Below are 22,398 nucleotides of genomic sequence, written 5' to 3' on the forward strand. Positions count from 1 at the left end.
ACCTCTCTCACCAGGGAGTCTATCAACTGTTTACCAACCGGCTGGCACAGCTCATCCAATCAATGCCCTTTGAATTGAATGGCAATAATAGGCACTTAGGCTGTCTTATCTCTGGGCATGTGCCACTGCATCATTATTGATCAAAGCCTGTATGTGTGTGTGTGTGCATGTGTGTATGTGTGTGTGCATGTGTGTATGTATGTGTGTGTGTTTGTTTTTGTGTGTGTGTGTGTGTATGTGTGTGTTTGTTTTTGTGTGTGTGTGTGTATATGTGTGTGTGTGTATGTGTGTGTTTGTTTTTGTGTGTGTGTGTGTGTGTGTATGTGTGTGTTTGTTTTTGTGTGTGTGTGTGTGTGTGTGTGTGTATATGTGTGTTTGTTTTTGTGTGTGTGTGTGTGTGTGTGTGTGTGTTTGTTTGTGTGTGTGTGTGTATATGTGTGTGTGTTTGTTTTTGTATGTGTGTGTATGTATGTGTGTGTGTATGCAGGATTGACACAGAGAACGTGGACAATGGGGTGCTGGTAGCAGAGAGAGTAAAGATGCTGGATAAATCCATTGAGGACTTGAATAAAAGCGCAGGAAACTCGCCCACCCATTCCGTCTCCAAATCTGCACGTTCCCTGACTGTACGGTAAGCCCCTCCCAGCAGTCCCATCCACTATCTGCCCATATGGTAAAAACCCCACCCACTCCCAGAGTACAGTAAGCCCCTCACCTCCTCGCACACACACACACACACACACACACAAACAGATTTGAATGATTTATTTAGGTCCACATTTATAAAATACATTATAAGGGCCCAAATATATTTCAGTTGTTGTCTGATGTCAGTCACGTGTCCGGCAGTATAATAAATATAATAACTATGCCAATAGAGATATAACAATTTAATGCAGAGCAGACACTATTCAGTGCTGTGCACGTACAACAATCGATTTGCAGCAGTCAATTTGCAAATGGCTGGGGTAGATACCCGTAGAGGAGAGTCTATAAATACTCCAGCCTTTGTGTCTCATGCTGATATCTTGGTCTTGGCCCCTGCACTCTGTGGTGTGTGGGTGTGCTAGCATGTTAAGTTTGATGCTGAGGTCTTAGGCGTCTCACATGCAGTCTATCGCTACAGTACAGAAATGACAGTACAGTTTTTCCCCCTGTTGCATTACAGTTTTAAAAGTATGGCAATACTTTGCAGTAGGTTCATATGAACTTGCATTAACACATGTAGTTCTTAATACGAGTTAGTTATGTGCAAATAACTTAATTAAGCATGAAATGAGCTTTACATTAGTAGTTAAAACATGCATTGGTTACATGATGCATTAGTTAACCTATAATTAGTTAACCAGCGACAATAATGAATCCAATCCAATATGAATTGGCATTAACTAATGTAGTTGTTAGCATGGATTAATGATGTACAGATACATTAGCAAAGTTGTACAGATAAACAGATTCACTTTTTAGTAATTAGTAGTTAAATTGTTTCCCAAAATACTCGTCATGTTCTTGTGATGAAGCCCGTGTATGCAAAACAGCAAAATAATTTAATATTTAATGATTAGATATTTTTGACAATGACAGTTGATAATGAGCATAATTTATAAATGCTTAATAAAATATACAATACCTGCTTCATAAATGATTTACTCAAAGTTTTAGGGTTGTATTCCATATGCATTAGAAGCCTGAATTCATGCCAATGTCATTGTTCCCTCCTTATCTCCTCCCTAGGACCAAGGACATCTTAAAAATAGATATTTTTAAATAGGTCAATTTTTGCTATTGATTTGTTAGGGGATCAAGGTGTTGACCTAATTAACTGATTGACTTGTAACAACTGTAACTGTAATTCTCCCCATGTCTACTTGTCTTCCCTGCATCCCTCCCTACTTTTTCCTTCCCTTTCTCACATTCTATTACATTCAGTTACATTCCTCATCTTCCTCTGGCAGGTTGAACACATTTGCTCACAGTGTGAAGGCTCTGCGCTCTCCTCGTGCTGTTGGTCAGGAAGACGTACACGTCTGCATCATGTGTTTGCGTGCCATCATGAACTACCAGGTGTTGTAACTCCAGCTATCCCACAATTCCTATGTTCTGCCCATCTACTTCTCTATTCTAGTATCTTACAATTTCTATGATCCACCCATCTACTTCCTTACTCTAGTATCCTACAACTCCTTAATGTTCTGCCCATCTGCTCCCTTACTCTAGGAGTCTAGGAGGTAAAGGGAGTTTCCTGTGTAACATTATGCATTATATTTGTAGCGATGTGCGCAAGGACAGAATATCCATTACCAATTTATATCTAGGATAGCCACTCCCCCTTCATCAATATTCATGAGACGCATAAAATTGGATTTTTTTTTTTAACATTAATGGCATTTGGCAGACGCTCTTATCCAGAGCGACGTACAACAAAGTACAAAGTTTCTGCATCAATCATAAATACTCCCTGCTGAAAAAACTGCTCAAGCTAGGTTTTGAAACAGTTGGAAGCTGGTTGGCCAGTTAGGCCAGCTCTACCTCAAACATGGTTTGACCAGCTCAAGCTATGTTTTGAAACAGCTGATAACTGGTATTTCAATCTGGTCAAAGCTGGATTTTACACCAGGGCTGTTGTGTACTAAATATATGGGGAAAAGGAGAGGTGTTGTATGGCAGCGATGTGTGTGTCCATAAGCAGAGTGACCATACTGTGTCCTCTTATCTGCAGTCTGGGTTTAACCTGGTGATGACACACCCACGATGTGTCAACGAAATCACACTCAGTCTCAACAACAAAAACCACAGGTAGGGGAACCTGCCTTTTCTTCTGTGTTTGATGTGTGGGTTTAATTCTTGGATTAACTTTACCGTGTGTGCGTGTGCGTGTGTCTGTGTTTGTGTCTGTGTTTTTTGTGTGCATTTTGCATATGTGTAGTCATATTAATTACGTACACGTAGATGATTCATAAATCACACATTATGTTGGGTCTGTGATTCTGTACCGTTGTTGCATAGCTTGATTAACTGCGATTAGCTGTATTTCTGCACATATAGGGGTAGTGGGGCTGTGTTGCACCGTGTTATTAACTGCAGTTATTGGGCTCCACTTCACAGGACCAAGGCACTAGTGCTGGAGCTGCTGGCTGCTGTGTGCCTCGTGAGGGGGGGGCATGACATCATCCTCTCCGCCTTCAACAACTTCAAAGAGGTCAGGAGGTCAGGGGTTTTTACACTTCTGGGTCACCCTGTCGCCTGTCTCAGACAGACAGCTAGAGGCCTGAGCCCAGGGTTCAATCAGGGGATTAACACATCCAGGTCATCCTGTCTCCAGTCTCAGACAGACAGCTAGAGGCCTGAGCCCAGGGTTCAATCAGGGGATTAACACATCCAGGTCATCCTGTCTCCAGTCTCAGACAGACAGCTAGAGGCCTGAGCCCAGGGTTCAATCAGGGGATTAACACATCCAGGTCATCCTGTCTCCAGTCTCAGACAGACAGCTAGAGGCCTGAGCCCAGGGTTCAATCAGGGGATTAACACATCCAGGTCATCCTGTCTCCAGTCTCAGACAGACAGCTAGAGGCCTGAGCCCAGGGTTCAATCAGGGGATTAACACATCCAGGTCATCCTGTCTCCAGTCTCAGACAGACAGCTAGAGGCCTGAGCCCAGGGTTCAATCAGGGGATTAACACATCCAGGTCATCCTGTCTCCAGTCTCAGACAGACAGCTAGAGGCCTGAGCCCAGGGTTCAATCAGGGGATTAACACATCCAGGTCATCCTGTCTCCAGTCTCAGACAGACAGCTAGAGGCCTGAGCCCAGGGCTCAATCAGGGGTTTGACACGTCCGGGTCATCCTGTTGCCTGTCTCAGCCTGGCAGCTAGAGACCCGAGTGTTCAGCCTGCATTTCCCCCATCTTTTCCCCAACATGGAAAACCACCTGAGGTGTGGCTAAATGGAATTAGTGGGGACATTATTCAAATATAGGGCGGGCATCTCCTTGACAGTATGGCCAGAATTCAATGTCCTCAATATTCAAGAGTCTGTGCCTCAAGTCTAAATATAAGTGCTTTTTCTGCAAGGGTAAGGTTTGATGCAAATGTTTTTAAATGGTTTGTTGTCTTCATAAATGTTGTTTGGAGGGATCAGTCATTGACAAATGTAGCTGAAGACGCTTGTGAAGACAAAGAAAGTACCATTTATTTTTTGGCGGTATTTGTAAGTCATAGTTAAGGAGTTCAATGTTGTTAAACGCTGTTAAATGTGGTAAAAAAGTTGACTGGTCTATGTGTCTGTGCTTATGTTATATACAGGTTAGCGGGGAGAAGAACCGATTTGAGAAGCTCATGGAGTATTTCATGAATGAGGACAGCAACATTGACTTCATGGTGAGTAGACTGCATGTGAAAGTCATGTTTCATTTGACCAGTTTTAACTGCAATCTTATCTGTATGCTACGTACTGTATTTGCCACTGATGGGCAAATACAGTACTAATTGTGCCGTATTATGGGTTCTGCTATGACAACCAAAGTTGTTTGACTGACTCACAGATTAATAGTGATGATTGACAGCACACTATAGCTCCACCCTGGTACAATCTGGGCAGTAGAGGTTCGGTTGAGCCCTTCTTCCAAATCATGTCCCACTTTCATCAGGGATTGGATCTGTCCAGCTGTTTTGAAGCAGCTTTGTTTTGTTTTAGTTTTTTATGGAAGCAAATTAGTTTAGTGGCATGTTGCTGACTCTGTATGCCATCTGGCTTCTTGAAAACCTGGAATGGTTGAAACGGCTACATATTGGGAGTTGAATAGTCCATCCTTAATTAGGCTAAATGGTAAACGTCTAACCCCCTTTTGACACCGCATTATCATAACATTGTGGTCTCTCTCTCTCTCTCTCTCCCTCCCTACCTCCTTGTCTCCTCTATCTTTTCCTGCAGGTGGCTTGCATGCAGTTCATAAACATTGTAGTCCATTCAGTGGAGAACATGAACTGTCGTGTGCACCTGCAGTATGAGTTCACCCAGCATGGACTAGACCAGTACCTGGAGGTGGGTCACAGGCAACACACCAACCCTACACCTAACCTTCAACAACTGTCGCCAGAACAGGCCGACCCAGCACCTAACCCTTATCAACCGTCACCACAACAGGCCAACTCTACACCTAACCCTCAACAATTATTGGCATAACACACCAACCCTACACCTAACCCTCAACAACCGTCACCATAACACACCATCCCTATGCCTAGCCCTACTACAGAAGCAACATTGAAGATCTCACCTGTTGTATAATAATAATTCCCGGCTTCTTCTTTGATTGTTTCAATTATTGACTTGTGCTCTCTCAACCCTATGTTTGTGTGTGTTTCTGCACATTCATGCATGTGGGCGTGTATGTATTTGTGTTGTGAAGCCAGGGAGGTAATATGAGGTGCTGTACACCAGGGCACTGCCCCTACATACAGGCATGGCCACAGCTGTGATTAATTGTAATCACTGTTACTGTGGCCCATTAACTAATCATTGGGCTACATGAAGAGGGAGGATGGTTTTGGGAAAGGTGTTTGAGGGGATACTGCTGCGTAGTGATGGCTGGACTTCTGTTAGTGTTTTTTGGGATTCCTTTTCTTTGGAGGATTTTGGTTGCCAGGTTGGCTTTTTCTTGTTTTATGGAGAAGTTCTGTTGCGTGTTGAGTCTTTTAATTAATAAAATGTGGTAAGCCAACTGTTTACACTTTACCTGTTCACCACGTGATCAGTGGTCAACTCAGCCATACATTAGTGTGCATTTCTACATTTGTGTGTATTTGTGTGTACATTTGTGCGTATTTGTGTGCATTTACATTTGTGTGTGTTTGTGTACATTGGCATTTCTGTGTATTTGCCTCTATGCGTATTTAATTTGTGTGTGTGTATTTGTGTCACAGAAGCTGAAGTCCACAGAGAGTGAAAAGCTGCTGGTCCAGATCCAGGCGTATCTGGACAATGTGTTTGATGTGGGAGCTCTGCTGGAGGATGTGGAGGCTAAAGGAGGCCTACTGGAACACATGGAGGAGTTACAGTCACACAACACAGACGTGAGAATGTATACCTACACACACACACACACAACACACACGTGAGAATGTATACCTACACACACACACACACACACACACGTGAGAATGTATACCTACACACACACACACACAACACACACGCACACGTGAGAATGTATACCTACACACACACACACACACACACACAACACACACGTGAGAATGTATACCTACACACACACACACACACACACACACAACACACACGTGAGAATGTATACCTACACACACACAACACACACGTGAGAATGTATACCTACACACACACACACACACACACACAACACACACGTGAGAATGTATACCTACACACACACACACACACACACAACACACACGTGAGAATGTATACCTACACACACACACACACACACAACACACACGTGAGAATGTATACCTACACACACACACACACACAACACACACGTGAGAATGTATACCTACACACACACACACACAACACACACGTGAGAATGTATAGCTACACACACACACACACACACACACACAACACACACGTGAGAATGTATACCTACACACGCACACACACACACACACACACACACACACACACACACACACACACACAACACACACATGAGAATGTATACCTACACACACACACACACACAACACACACGTGAGAATGTATACCTACACACACACACACACACACACACACAACACACGTGAGAATGTATACCTACACACACACACACACACACAACACACACGTGAGAATGTATACCTACACACAACACACACACACACACACACACACACACACATGAGAATGTATACCTACACACACACACAACACACACGTGAGAATGTACACCTACACACACACACAACACACACGTGAGAATGTATACCTACACACACACACAACACACACGTGAGAATGTATACCTACACACACACACACACACAACACACACGTGATAATGTATACCTACACACACACACACAACACACACGTGAGAATGTATACCTACACACACACACACACAGACACAACACACACGTGAGAATGTATACCTACACACACACACACACACACACACAACACGCACATGAGAATGTATACCTACACACACACACACACACACACACAACTCTCTCTCTATACTTGTGCTTCATGTTCAGATGGATGAAATGACTGCCATGGCACTTTCATGGCTGTTCTCTACTTTCAACTAAAATAATTTAAGAAATGTAATCAAACTATGCAACTGAACACATTTATGAGGGCACATTTTGTGCAATTTCATAATTTTAATGGATGAACAACACATGTTGCATTAACAAATACATTTTACTTAAAACCCAGTGAAAATAAATTTGTGATTTTACCAATGGGATTGATGAGGAATTACATATATTGAATAAATATGGATTAATACATGAAATACAATTAATTGTTTAACAAAAAAATTGTTTTCCCCCCAGAAAATCACTAACACAAAAGCCTTATGTCTAAAAAGTCAAATAAATTCCACAAAAAATACATTGTGACTGGGATAGATGGAGAATGGCATATTTTGAATAGATATGGAGAAATAAATTGAATACATTTTTTCAGAACTTTATAATGAAAAATATTTTTTCAGAACATCGTGAAAATGCCAAAAAATGATTTTATTGATTTTATCACTGGGATAGATGTGAATTACATATTTTTAATGAACATGTAAAAATAAATTGAATACAATATTTTTTCAGAACTTCATTATGAAAAAGATTGTTCCAGAAAATCATGAAAATACATAAGACTTCTGTATTACTGGGATAGACTGAATATGAACTGAAGTGCCACAAATACCAAAATCTAGGTGAAAATCCAAAAATGAAGTTGCAATCCTTTCGCTTTCATCCATTTACTCTTTTTCTGTACTCGGAGTGTGTAATCATCTGTTTTATGGGGATGGGATGACATTTTACAAATGATACTAATGATACTACCTATGATCACTCCCAGTTTTTGTTTTATTTTTACAGCATATTTATAATGACCTCAAGTTTATGATCGTGCCGATGGCACCTGTGTGTGACGATCGTGCTGATGTGTGTATCGTTCTCCATGTTCTAGCTGACGGCTCAGCTGCAGGACTGCGAGAACCAGGCCATGGAGAAGATCGCAGAGGTGGAAAAGCAACTCATTCAGGCCACCAAGGAGTTGGAGGTGCTCAAGGTACAGCGACTGCAGATTCACAGAAGAAATGACAGGAGGAGTAAACCTTTGTACTCCTTTGACTTTGATGGCAGAATAACCTGTATAAAAATGCTAAATGTATATTAAAGTAATCACAGAATCTGCCTGTGTGTGCACCCAGTGTGTGTGCATGCATACGCACACCTATGTGTGTTTACATGTTACATTACATTACATTATCGGCATTTGGCAGACGCTCTTACCCAGAGCGACGTACAGTTGATTAGACTAAGCAGGAGACAATCCCCCCTGGAGCAATGCAGGGTTAAGGGCCTTGCTCAAGGGCCCAACGGCTGTATGAGTGTCACACACTCATACACTCATACCTATGGGCAATTTAGACTCTCCAATCAGCCTAACCTGCATGTCTTTGGACTGTGGGAGGAAACCGGAGTACCCGGAGGAAACCCACACGCACACGGGGAGAACATGCAAACTCCGCACAGAGAGGCCCCCGGCCGAACGGGGATTCGAACCCAGGACCTCCTTGCTGTGAGGTGGCAGTGCTACCAACTGTGTGTGCGTTTACATGTGTGTGCGTTTACATGTGTGAGCGTTTACATGTGTGTTACAGGACAGCCTGCGAGACTCCTGCTCACAGGTGAGCTCCCTCCAGCAGCGGGAGAGGGAGAGGGAGCTGGAGCGAGACCGGGAGCGGGACAGAGAGCGGCCCCCCCTGTCCTCCCCCGTCACCGCCCCGGCCACCACCCCCATCTCCTCCCCCTCCCCCTCCCAGCTGGAGAAGAAGCTGCAGGAGCTGGAGGACCGCGGCCTGATCCGGCTGGAGCGCTCCACTTCCGGGGAGCTGGACATCAAGGTCGTACCTGTCATCATCAAAGAGCCTGCCACAGGTGAGCCCCGCCCCTCAGCTGTCACTCACACGGGTGAGCCCCACCCCCTCTCCCACCACTCACACAGGTCAGTGCTTTTGGCTGGATAGGTGAATTGTGAGATATTGAGATAGAAGTGGTTCTTTTCGATGTTTTTAGACCAGCCGTGTCAAGTAAACCAAGCATATAGAAATGACATATTTTGTCATTTCTATTTTATGGGGTATTTTATGTGGAAAAATAGTTTCTGCATAAAATTATTATTTTGGTTTCTCAACTGGCTACTCTACAGGGTAGGTACACTTAGGACAATCCTCAAGGATTGTCAGCGCACTCTGCATTAGAGCGTCTGCCATGTAATGTAATGGTGCCATTTGAAAATACCACTGTCAGCATTTTGTCCAATGTGTTATTGCCCACGCAGGTCAAATCCTGGAAACCACTCCTCCAGCTCTGGCTCAGGATTCTGCTGCACCTGTTCCCCAAAACACATCTCCCCTCAGTGCCCCTCCTCCTCCTCCTCCTCCTCCTCCTCCTCCCCCACCTCCTCTACCAGGAGCTGCGGCTCCTCCTCCCCCTCCCCCACCCCTACCCGGAACCGGTCCCCCGCCGCCCCCTCCCCCGCCGGGAGCAGGTCCACCCCCACCTCCTCCACCTCCAGGGGGTGGACCCCCACCTCCTCCTCCTCCAGGTGGCTTATCTGCTCCAGGTGAGCCCAGCCTCAGCATCTGTGTTCACGTCTTCAGATTCCCAGGCCTGTCTGAACACTTAAAAACACACTCAACACAGCGCTACACTGCAAAAACAACATAAAATACCCATATATTTACACATAAAATCTTATTTCTATTACTTTAAGACAGAAATACTGCCACTTCGTACAGTTTTTTTTTTTTTAAAGATATTTTTTTAGGCCTTTTTCAGCTTTATTGGACAGTATAGTATAGAGAGACAGGAAGAATGGGAGCGAGAGAGAGGGAAAGACATGCGACAAATGTCAGACGGTCGGATTCGAACCATCGACGTCGCGGCTCGCAATGAGCATGCGGTCAGTGCTCTACAGGCTGCGCCACCGAGACACCCCTTAGTACACAGTTTGACTCGATTCAAGATTTGCCACTCGGGTAAGAACTTCACACAAAGCAAACGGTGACTGAAGCTAATATTTTCTACTTGAGAGAAAAAAAAGATCTTAAGTCTCATTACAAGACTATACCTCTTTTTTTCCCCCCAGTGTAACTGCTGTCATTTACTTTCATAACTAATCCCACCGATCAGCTTGTTGTGTTCTAGGACTCCGCTGCTTTCAAGAACCCTCTGATCACATACAAGCATAATTATAATTAAAAGTCATTAAAAGTCATTAAAAGTCATTAAAAGCTGCAGCTATCCAGCCCAAACCGGAGGGGGCACCTTTCTTGATTTTCCACCCCCTCCCCTCCTGCAGGAGTCAAGAGCAAAAAGACCATCCAGACAAAGTACCGGATGCCCATACTCAACTGGCAGGCCCTCCCACCTACCCAGGTGACGGGCACCGTCTTCAGCGAGCTGGACGACGAGCAGGTTCTCGGGGTGAGAGGACAAATCGCACTTTCAGTGGTAGAAGAGCTGCTTTTACCACTGCTCTTCGGTTTATTTCAGGCTTACATGTTTATTTAGCCATGATAAAAGAGGCATGGGATAGCTACACCGTTTTTGCTTGCCTTCATCGCTAGCTTATAGAGCATATACTGTTTGTAGCTACAGCGATTTAGCACTCTCGCTTCATGTATTCAGCTAGCTGCCAAAGTAGTTACGTCACAAATACACTGCTTTAGAAAAGGAAGATGCCGGCTACAGTGCGCTGCCAGTGCTCACCCCCCTCCCCCCCCCGCTTTGTATCAGGAGCTTAACATGGATGCCTTTGAGGAGATGTTCAAAACCAAGGCCCAGACTGCCCCCGCGAGCCTGGATAAGCTGAAGGTGAAGACGGCTCAGAAGGCGCCCAGCAAAGTGTCCATCATCGAGCCCAACAAGGCCAAGAACCTGGCCATCACCCTGCGCAAGGCCAAGATAGGCGCAGCCGAAATCTGCACTGCCATAGAGAAGTATGCTGCCTTATGCTAACGTATACCCAACTGCCTTTACCTCCAATAACCTCACTGAAAAACACTGTCAGAGATGCAAGATGCATTAACGCATTCACCTCTTAGTAGAGGTTTCTGTCCTCTGATTTCTAATTATTATTATTTTTGCTCTAAAATAATGTTCTACCACCCTTATTTTAAACCTTTAACCCTTTGAAGAGTAGGTTTTTGGAATGTTATTTCTTCTAACATTCTGAGTCAGTGTTCTAGAACTCCATTGCTTTGAACTACAAGCTACATCAGCATTAGAATGTTCAGTTGAGAATCACATTTGGTGATCTTAATGCATTAATGTGGGTTAATGCCTCCTCCGACTGGTCTTCTTTCCACTGTTTACTCTCTCTCTCTTGCTCTCTCTCTCCTTCTTTCTTTCCTCCCTCTCCCTCTCCCTCTCTCTGTGCAGTTACGACCAGCAGGCCCTGAGCCTGGACTTCCTGGAGCTGCTGGAGCGGTTCATCCCGTCGGAGTACGAGATGAAGATGATGCAGAACTACGAGCGGGACGGCCGCCCGCTGGACGCCCTGGCGGAGGAGGACCTCTTCATGCTGAGCTTCAGCAAAATCCCGCGCCTGGCCCAGAGGATCAGCACGCTCACGTTCATGGGCAACTTCCCCGACAGTGCCAAGCGGCTGCAGCCGGTCAGTCACAGCGCCACCTGTCTGCAGGACGATGCCACTGCGGGCGCTTGCACTATAGCTGTTAGTGCTCGCTATAGCAGTTAGCACTAGCTATAGCCATTGCCGTTCACTATAGCCCAGGGGTGCACAGCAAGGGCCAATTCTGGTTTCAGGATTTTGTGTATTTTATAATTAAATAACTTCATTATTTAATTACCTCAGTCACACTGAATCTTGGTCATTTGCATAAGCACCCGCTACAGTCACAGACTGCAGGTGTATCCTAAAGATTTTATTGATTCAGTACAGGAGTGAACTAGTGTAGTCTCTAGAGCAGTCATAAAACTAAAATTAAGGCAACTGGCTGGAAAAAAAAAACTGCACGTGGATCGGCCCTCCGGGACCGGAATCGCACACCCCTGCTATAGCCGTTAGCGTGTTGTTTATGGTAGCCATCAAAGCAACATAAAGCACTGTTTAATGCCAAATCCATTAGATGTTCTAATGACATCATATCCAGCAAAGAGTTTGTGCACAAACAGCCTAAAGCAGGGATACTCAAAAACAATACTACTGGTTTTCATTTCTCCCTGATGGGTAATTAATTGATTAATACCCCTACTGGCCAGAGATATAACTCACCTGGTGCCCCAGGTTTACATCAGCCCTGTTTAGAGGGGAAGAATGAAAACTAGCAGTACTACTAGTACCGAGAGCAAGATTTCAGTATCCTTGTTCGAGTGCCTTCTCTGGTAGACCACTCTACTGCCCAACAGCCTCACAATCATTCAATAATTTAATAGAATAAATTTTGGATGTATTTTTATTAAATGTATACTGCATAATAGCACCTTAAATATACTGAAATGATGATGGGTGGAAAAGGACTCCATTCTCTTGTCTTGTTTCCCCAGCAACTGAATGCCATCATTGCAGCATCGATGTCCATCAAGTCCTCCAGCAAGCTGAAGAAGATCTTGGAGGTGAGGAAGCTTGCCCTCTCCATCAGTCTGTCCGCACAAGAGCATTCCGATTGGCTCTATTGTCCAAAATATGATGCGTTAACCACCCTCCCACCTCCCAGCCATACACTCATAAGGAAGCAAATCTTGCAGCCTCATTTGACCTCAAATTGATCAATGGTAAATATTGACTGTGGCCATTCATCAGGCACACAAGAGTGTTCTGATTGGCGTTTAGATGGTACCCTCCCTCTCCCCTCCCAGGCACACTCCCTCACACTCAGGAAGTAAATCTTTTACCAGCCTCATGTGACCTCCAACTGACCTCCAACCGATCAATAGGAAATATTGACTGTGACCATGTGACCAGTCTTCGGGCACACCGGAGCGTTCCGACCGACTCTAATGTCCGAAATATGATGCGTTTCCCTCCCTCTCTTCTCTCAGGTCATCTTGGCTTTCGGGAATTACATGAACAGCAGCAAGAGGGGCGCAGCGTATGGCTTTCGCCTGCAGAGCCTGGATCTGGTTGGTACCTCTTTACACCACGCCCCAAAACCTTTCACCCACTGTCCCATATACACTGCAACAAAGCTGAAGCATAACGCAATCACAGCCGGTGTTGTAGGCCTGGTTTCACGGACACAGATTAAGTTTAGGCCTGGACTAAATCGCCATTCAAACTTGAATTTAGCCTGACTAGCTGTGTCTGCAAAACTGGCCCATTGTCTTATGTCTTTTACTTTTTTTTGGCAAATAAGACAAAAATATTGCCAACTAGGCAATATTTTACAATTCTACTAATTTCCAGATTTGACAATGGGGGAAGACAATTTGACTTGAAAAGCAAAAACAGTAACTTAAAACAAGCTAATATTTTCTAGTCTAGAAAAAACCATATTACAACACTAAAATGCTTGTCATATTCTGCAATGTAAAACTCATAGTAATATTGATGATGGATTTATATAGGGCCTTGCATCTCATATTATGGGTGCGTTCGTGTATTCACATTCAATCTGCTGATTTCAGCATTCTGTGAATCAAACGGCACAGAGCGCACCGACATCCGTTTATTAACGAAGGAGAATAACCTCCTAGGCCTTTTTACGACTGGAGGCTCAGGTTAAACAGTCTCTTCAGCTGGAGCATCCAGCGTGAGCCAATGCACCATGTCCAATGCCCCATGTCCAATGCACACCGCAAACCATCCAGCATATTTCACGTTTGCCCTTGATTGCCGATTCAAGGAAGAATATTTGAATAATATAACAGTGAACAAACCCCCCACACAGAAATACGGTGGGAAGAGCTACTCGACTGGGTAGCCATTTTGTACAGTCATTGCTAACGAAAACACTTTCACGTCTTTTGTCTGCAGCATGATAGTATTTCAATCACCTCCTACCAAATTTAATTTGGGTTCTGGTATTTGGTGCTAGGGAGCCACAAATCAACCCCATTTATTTAGTCAGGCTAAAGGCTTTGACTGCTTATCGAATTACAGACAGGGAAGTAACTGCAGGCAGGTGGAGTCAATCTAATGTGCCTTGCGATGTATAAAAGCAATTGCGCACCGTAAATTGACTGATTCACTAAACCAACTGCCACATTTATATTAGCGAAGACCCGTGAGTGGTCATTCCCTCTCAGGGGATTTGAAGCGGCGGTCTCTGGGCCGTAATGGCAGTTTATTAGGCCCGCGCCGCAGTGTCATCGTCTCCTCCCCTCGATCCACACAGCTACTGGACACAAAGTCCACGGACCGCAAGCAGACCCTGCTGCACTACATTGCCAGCATCGTCCAGGACAAGTACCCCGAGCTGAGCACCTTCCACTCCGAGCTGCACTTCGTGGACAAGGCTGGCCTAGGTGAGCCCACGTCCGCCCGTCTCCCTCTCTCCCCTCCGTCAGACTTCCCTTCACAACTGAAACGAAGACGCAAGAAAGCATGTTATAATGATGCAGTCACTCACTCAAGTTCGTTTTCCCTGGTTACGGGTATGCACTTTGTTGTACGTCGCTCTGGGTAAGAGCGTCTGCCAAATGCCATTAATGTAATTTCACCGTATCGCCGTCCTTGCAGTGTTGAATGATACAACGTAGTTGGCTAGCTACGTTAGCCACCCCACAAGACAATGTGTACCACTAGTAGGTAATTAATGCTGAAAACCCCATTGTAAAGAAATCAAGTCTAGAATCATGGACTGCTTATACGTTATAAAAATCCTGATAAATTTGGAAGCTGGATGGCAACAATCACTTGCACGCACACACCACAAAGTCTAAGGAACCGGAATATAAGGATAATTGTATTTTGTATTTTGTGCATGTGTGTGTGTGTGTGTGTGTGTGTGTGTGTGTGTGTGTGTGTGTGTGTGTGTGTGTGTGCACTGCAGTATCCCTGGACAGTATCCTGCAGGACGTGCGGTCTCTAGAGAAGGGAATGGAAGTGACTCGTAAGGAGTTCCTGGTTCAGGATGATAACCCCGCACTGAAGGAGTTCGTCAAGAACAGCAGCGAAACGCTGGACTCCCTCATCAAGGATGGCAAGACAGCACAGGTCAGCAAACAGTCACCACAATATACAATTTACAGCAATAGAGGAAGGTGAGCCAATAAAACAGACATACTGCATAATGATTAGTCACAAAGCTATTTGTGACAACTGAGTTGGTGAAAGTGCAAAGTGAATGTGGAAAAATATACAGGATAAATAGAGCAGTAAAGTAACGGTATACAATGTAAAATGGTATGTAATGAGACTATCAAGCGGTTTGATTCGATCACAGTTAGTTCACTCAAGTTCAATTGTATACAGCCATTGTAGTTTAGTCCCATTCACAAAATAAATCTATCCCAGCAAAAAAAATAAAACAAAGCAAAAGCAAGGCCAGAATCCAAAAAAGAATGCTAAGAAAATAAGCACGATTTTCACAGAATGCCCAATGTTCACAGAAACACAGCAGCAATCAAACTGCATGGCAAACAAAAGTGGAAATGGTTTGATCTTTTCAGCACGCAATCCATACAGCAATCCAATGACAGAGAATACATTTTCACTTATTCTGTTACCAACTGTTACTTTTACTTCTACCTTTGTAAGGGGAAATAAGAAGCGAAGACCACTCAGGTCTGCCTAACACAACTGCCACATTGTTCTCGCCGCAGTGGCAGCCATCTTAGGTCCTTATATGCACTTCTCTTAAAGTGACAGGCACCAGAAAGAGTGGCACAGAGTGACTGTTGTCCAAGGGCAGTGAAATATGCATTTCCCTTATATTAAGAATGAAAGCTATTGTAATTTCCATTTCTGATTGTTCTGTTTATATTTCATACTCATTTATTTAGAATTCACCTGGCCAGGCTACCTAAGATTTTTAGGCTTTAGGATTTTATTAGCCCACTATGTGTGGCATGAGCCACACATTACATGCCTCAACTTACCATTCATTAACTACAATGCACACCTCCACCTACCATACTGTACACTAACTACAATGTGAAAACATACACTTCAACTGACAGTACCACTAACTACAACACAACATAACAACACACCTCAAATAAAACACTAACGACAACACAACACCCACCTCAACTAAAACACTAACGAGAACACAACACCCACCTGACCTTGTCTCCCCGGTCCTCTCTCCTCTTCAGGAGGCCTATGCTACAGCGGTGGAGTATTTTGGGGAGAACCCGAAGACCACCCAGCCCTCTGGCTTCTTCACTCTGTTTGTCCGCTTCATAAAGGCTTATAAGGTGGGGAATGGCCAATTACAGCTCTGCGTGTGTGTGCACATGTTCGGTTTGTTTTCAGGAATTAATTTGGACTCACTGTGTTCTTTTATTGTGTGCATGCCTGTGGGTGTGTGTGCATGTGCGTGGGCGTGTGCATGTGCGTGTGCTGTGCATGTGCGTGTGTGTGTGTGCATGTGTGTTCTCCGCTTCCACAGCAAGCTGAGCAGGAGAATGCGCAGAAGAAGAAACAGGAAGCAGCTCAGAATAGTGATGCCGAGGTCCCCCCCGCCCCTGGGAAGACAGAGTCTCCAGGAAAGAAGGTTGGTCCAGAGATTTTTCAAATGTGAGGTGCACCTCCCAGGGGGCGCCAGAGAGTCGCAAGGGAAGTGCGGAGATGTGAGGGCAAGGAGACAGTCATTCAGAAAAGGTGCTAAAACACAGAAGAAATAAACAGACATATTAACGTTGAAATGAAATGAAATCACTTCAGTTGTTTTGAGTCTGTCCCTTTTGGACCAGCATACAGTTCAGGGTGAGTAAAATTGATTTAGCCAATTTTCTAAATGTAACCACTGAATGAATACATATTTAGTTAGTAGGCTAACCAATTGTCATGTTATTACATCAGTCTGCAGTCTCTGGGGAACCATTTGCAGGCTAGCTAGCAGCGGCACTGCAGCCATGATTTACCGGACCCAAACCCGAAAAAGCATAAATATGATGACCAGTATATCTAGATGGGATTTACTTGGACAAGATTGAATGATCCTCAGTGTCACTAGGACCTGGCAAATGGCCAGCAAAACATGGCTAGGTGGCGGCTAAACCCACCGGAGTTTGATAAAGGAGGGGGGTCACTACTGCCCAGGCTTTCTGTCTCCTACTGCGGGCCTGGTCCAGAGGGGCAGGGAAACAGCAGTCCTGTCAATCTTTGGTGGTCAAGTTGCAGAGGAACGAATATGGGGCGACCTGTAGAGTAGTGGTTAAGGTGCATGACTGGGACACGCAAGGTCGGTGGTTCGATCCCCGGTGTAGCCACAATCAGATCCGTACAGCTGTTGGGCCCTTGAGCAAGGCCCTTAACTCTGCATTGCTCCAGGGGAGGATTGTCTCCTGCTTAGTCTAATCAACTGAACGTCGCTCTGAATAAGAGCGTCTGCCATTAATGTAATATATTTTTGAGGAGAATAATGATCTATCCATCTATCTATCATCATAGTACTCTAGCGTCCCCTGCTGGTCAATCTCCATATCACTTCTGCGCAAGCTCAATTTGTAGATTATACAAGAGGCTGTGGTTCACAACATGCGATTCAGAGGAGTGCGCTTCCTTGACTTACCACGTGACCTTTGACCCACCAGCCCATGATGCCCAAAATGCCCCAGATGGACCTGATCGCAGAGCTGAAGAAGAGGCAGGTGAAGCCCCAGGTGCGTGGGGTGCAGGATGGAGCCATCGAGGACATCATCACAGGTGAGGAGCCGGCAGACACTGCTTTACTAAACACAATAATTATCTTCACGATAAAGGCTTCCAGATTTTGTAACAAACCGGCCTGTGCATTTCACCATCCGACCACGCCTTGCCTTCTTTTCCTGCATATCTTTATTGAAGTAGCTAAACCTGAAAGTGGAGTCAGAAGCGGTCAGTTTTCAAAGCTGTCCAAAGTGAAAATGTCCTGGTCCTCTGTCGCTCTTCACAAATGAGGGAAGGTATAGGTGTACGTCCTCATGACGTACACCTCCACCATCATTTGCACTTTTGCTGCTGACATCACAGAGATTGCCTTGACCAGCCACACAGAGCATTAATCAGTTACTCCTCTATCTGTTAAATTTGCAAAATGTTGCTTTTCAGTGGCCATTCCCAATTAACAAGGTAATGAAAGAACACTGATGTATATTTGGCATCACTCAGCGAGTATCTGCTGGTCATTATGTTCCTCTGTTCTCGCTGGAATAGGCTGAAGTTTCTGTCAATTTACTTTACAATTTACCAGATTTTCACCTAATAACAAACGCCCAATCTCATATTTCTATCACAAATAAATGTATATGGGATTAAATATAATATCAAATAAATGGCAGTATGCAGTGGACAGCTCAGACAATCCTAATTAAAGAAAAGTTCATCAGGAATAGAAACCAGCTTTGAGAGTGTTGCTTCCGGACCAGGGTTAGGAGTCAAACCATTACTTTTAATGAGTATTTTATCTGCTTGAACCAACCAATGGCTGGGGTCAATTACAATCCAAAATGAAGTCATCTCAGCAACTTAATTGAAATTCAGTTTGCTAATTGAAAAGCAGAAGGGAGCTGCTCATCAGGAAATTGGAAATCTGAAAAATTTGTATAAAACAGGAGTAGGCAACACTGGTCCTGGTGTGCCAGAGATGATCCTGGTTTTAGCTCCGTCCAATTCTCTGGAAAAATGACAAAACTGGGTTCATTTTAATGAATCAGTTTTAATGAATGCAGGTGACCATGTGTGGGAGGCCCTCAGCGTTTCACCGTTCAGAGTATTCAGGCTCAGATTTAATCATCCATCAAACACTCCTGATCAAGCTCAGATGGAACAAAAAACAGAAATTGCAGTGACAGTTTGCAAGCCCTGATAACATGGCGGATTCATCAGTTACAGAAGCCACGCCAATCACAGACATGGCAGATATGGAGAGGTGGATCCACAAGCTGCCCATTTACATGTCACACATTCCGAGAGAAATACTTCCACAAAGGATGCGCTGGAGTTTCATTGCTCAAGAATCCTTCAGGAGCCTCCCAGCTCCTTCAAGGAGCATTTGCCAGGTTGGAATGTTCTTAAAAACGCCGGACCTCAATTGAATTCTGGGTCGGCTGAGGGCCGAGGAGACTTGGTCAGATGAAATGAAGTGCCTGGAATGAGCCCCTGTATTAGAGCAGAGTCAATCGTTCTGCATCCGCCAGTGTTGAAGCTTCTCTTATGCTTCATGTTGTGTGTGACTTTGAATGTGCCTTCACCCCAATAACTCCTGACCTTGCTTATGTTTAGATCTTCAATTATATCTAATGGCCTAAATTATATATTTTTTTCCTTCATTTCTGTCCTTCAGCCAAAACCCAAACTGCAGCCTCTTCTTCATTATAATACACCCATCAGCATGCGTTTCCCCTCCTCCACAGATCCTCCTTTCTAATCAATATCTCATTTCCTACAGTTCCTCCCTGCTGAATTTATGCTCTCCTCTCCCTGCTCTCTGCTGTTTGCACTTATTACTCTCCTTCTCTCTGCATCTCAGTCTCTCTCCTTCTCAGTTCAGTAGGCTTCATTGGTATGACAAGAACACTCTCACTGCCTTAGCATATGCTGACATAACAGTAACAAGCACCATGTGCCAAATTGAACTTGTAATAGAAAAATTATAGAAATGATTTAGCCCTCCATCTACACCTCTCTCCCTGTCCATATTCTTCTCTACAGCAGTCTGAAATCACCCCATCCTGAGTTTTCCTTTGACCTTTCTCCTATCCATACCACCCCTCCAGTATGTGTGTATATGTGTGAGCAAAGATGCACAAATGCAAACACAAAGGTATATGACAGAGATCATAACAGTGTGTGTGTTTATCCGTGTTTATTTGTGTGTATATTTGCTTGCTATTGAAGGCTGCAAAACCAGAGCTTCAAAAGGACCCACGTCAGTTCTGAACTCCCACCTCTGTTTTGTGTGTATGTGTGTGTATACCTAAGGTGTATACAGTGTGTGTGTGTGTGTTTGACTGCACCTCTAAAGACCATACCCTTCATCTCTCATCTCACACCCCGCTCCCTGCTCTGCTGATCCGTGCTCCGTGAAGTGTGCAGATAGGCCTGCCCTGTAGTGTCGATAGAGGTGACTGTGGGCAAGGGGAATTTTTACGAGGTCATTCTGGGACATTGTAGAAAGGGAATGAGTCGCTTAAGCAATAACTCAAAACGGGCAGTGGTATATTTAGATTTTATCACAGCTAAGGGGCTGTTGTTCACAATCCCGTTAGCTGTGATAAAATCACAATATACCAAAACCTGCTGTGCGCTATTGCCTTTATTAACCGGTTACCAAATATGATGATAATAAAGATATCATAGACACAATCCAATTGTATTCATTTCATTACAAGAATCATTTATGTACGTAGTGCCAGGCGGTTGCGATGCAACGTTAGTAAACTCTTTTGTTCTGGCAAACGAGCTAGCTAGCTTGCATAAGTAAGCGAACATTGCGTAGGACTACCCCTTTTCTTATTGCGAGAAGATGAATTGTTCAGTGTGGTTCCTAAGTTTCGGTTGCCGGAGAGAGCTCTCGCACTTCAGCACACTTATGGACACAAATCCCTCTCCACTCAACACCCGCATCAGACACCTCTCTCAGGTTCTCTGTTTCTCCTCCCACCTCTATCAGTTTCTCTGTTTCTCCTCCCACCTCTCTCAGTTTCTGTTTCTCAGTCCGTCTGTCCTCTCTTCACAGACCTGAGGAACCAGCCATTCAGACGGACGGACGTAGGCCCGCGCAACACAAAGAGACCCAACGGACAGCAGGCCTCCTCAAACACCTCGTCGTGAAGAATCTGTGCTTACTGAGAAACTCGCATGCAAGTGCGCAGACACACACACACACACACACACACTTCCCCCTATTATTCCAAGTAATGAGCCGATACCTAATTTCATCTTATAGGAGTTTAAAACAGAAATGAAAAAATACATATTTTTAAAAAATAGTATAGAATAGTAAATAGTATATAAAATTTTGGTTTGCATGCCACAGCTATTCATTTTTAATAACTTTCATTGAAAATATTGATTTTATTCATTGGTAGATCCCTATTTTGGTTGGCCTGACATCAACACAGTTTCAATGATTAAAGCAATATGTTTGGATCTTTAAATTTCCTGAATTTACATAGCTGCCCATGTACAGTACATAGACATAATGCTCTTCAGGTGTAATTTCACATGTGTTCAAACTGAAACTTACACAGGTGTAAATAGGCAATTTCATCATGTGGGAGCTGCAATTGTAGACACAGGCGATTGTAAACGTTCTTCAAGCCTAGGTCAACACACACACACACACACACACACACACACACTCAGAAGCAAGATGTGCCCTGCAGCTCTCCAAAAGAACGAAGATTTAAATTGCACTTCCCGGTCTGTCAAGATTAGTAAACCGACACCAGCCCAGGTTCACATTTACACAACACAACCCAATGAGAAGTGTAAGATCCACGGCGGTTTGTGTAATAAACCCCCTTTGACTAATAATCTCTCTGTTTTATACACATTATCTGTGCAGCCTTTTTAAAACCGTGAAGTGCGGAAAGGTTTTACATTATCACAGTGGAGCACAGTAGGTTAACAGAAATCATAAAAGGAGTCGTTGTTTTACTCACTGGTCTAAACATTTTTGACGTACTCTGTACACAACGTATTTGGATAGGTCTGGATTTAAATATCAGGGTGCTGTAAGGTTAAGTGTCTCAAACGTCATAGGCACATAGACCTCACTAATTAACCAAGACTGAAGAACTAGAACCTTGATTTTGCTGTTTGTATCATATGACAATTTAACATATGCAATGACCTAAGTGCATTTTTTTATTATTATTATTTTTTACTTATAAGCTTTAATTTTTTATACTGTTGTAAAATTCAGACGTGTACAGATTTTATTTTAAAAGGCAGCAATTAATAAGACATTAAAGTAAAGTTTTATGTGCGTTCAACCACAGGTGTCGTAAAGCTATTCCACATGTACTCACTAGAGGGAGACAAGGCAAGGATACT

The 22,398-nt window shown here is 44.0% G+C and overlaps 1 protein-coding gene across 1 annotated transcript in view; it reads left to right on the plus strand.

The window, feature by feature from the left end:
* Positions 1–21,311, plus strand: part of LOC133114297 (formin-like protein 1) — a 34,021-nt gene extending 12,710 nt beyond the window's left edge. The window contains exons 6-26 of the mRNA XM_061223553.1: positions 488–631; positions 1,956–2,064; positions 2,720–2,796; positions 3,106–3,199; positions 4,302–4,376; positions 4,930–5,040; positions 5,922–6,071; positions 8,185–8,286; positions 8,882–9,158; positions 9,562–9,846; positions 10,585–10,709; positions 11,022–11,224; positions 11,667–11,901; positions 12,795–12,863; positions 13,290–13,370; positions 14,585–14,714; positions 15,242–15,405; positions 16,509–16,610; positions 16,805–16,909; positions 17,952–18,063; positions 21,077–21,311. Coding sequence (XP_061079537.1) covers positions 488–631; positions 1,956–2,064; positions 2,720–2,796; positions 3,106–3,199; positions 4,302–4,376; positions 4,930–5,040; positions 5,922–6,071; positions 8,185–8,286; positions 8,882–9,158; positions 9,562–9,846; positions 10,585–10,709; positions 11,022–11,224; positions 11,667–11,901; positions 12,795–12,863; positions 13,290–13,370; positions 14,585–14,714; positions 15,242–15,405; positions 16,509–16,610; positions 16,805–16,909; positions 17,952–18,063; positions 21,077–21,171 — 2,845 coding nt within the window. The 3' untranslated portion in view covers positions 21,172–21,311. The remainder of the gene's footprint in view (positions 1–487; positions 632–1,955; positions 2,065–2,719; positions 2,797–3,105; positions 3,200–4,301; positions 4,377–4,929; positions 5,041–5,921; positions 6,072–8,184; positions 8,287–8,881; positions 9,159–9,561; positions 9,847–10,584; positions 10,710–11,021; positions 11,225–11,666; positions 11,902–12,794; positions 12,864–13,289; positions 13,371–14,584; positions 14,715–15,241; positions 15,406–16,508; positions 16,611–16,804; positions 16,910–17,951; positions 18,064–21,076) is intronic.
* Positions 21,312–22,398: the final 1,087 nt, after the last annotated feature.

The sequence above is a fragment of the Conger conger genome, chromosome 16 (assembly GCF_963514075.1).
Source record: "Conger conger chromosome 16, fConCon1.1, whole genome shotgun sequence".
NCBI lineage: Eukaryota > Metazoa > Chordata > Actinopteri > Anguilliformes > Congridae > Conger > Conger conger.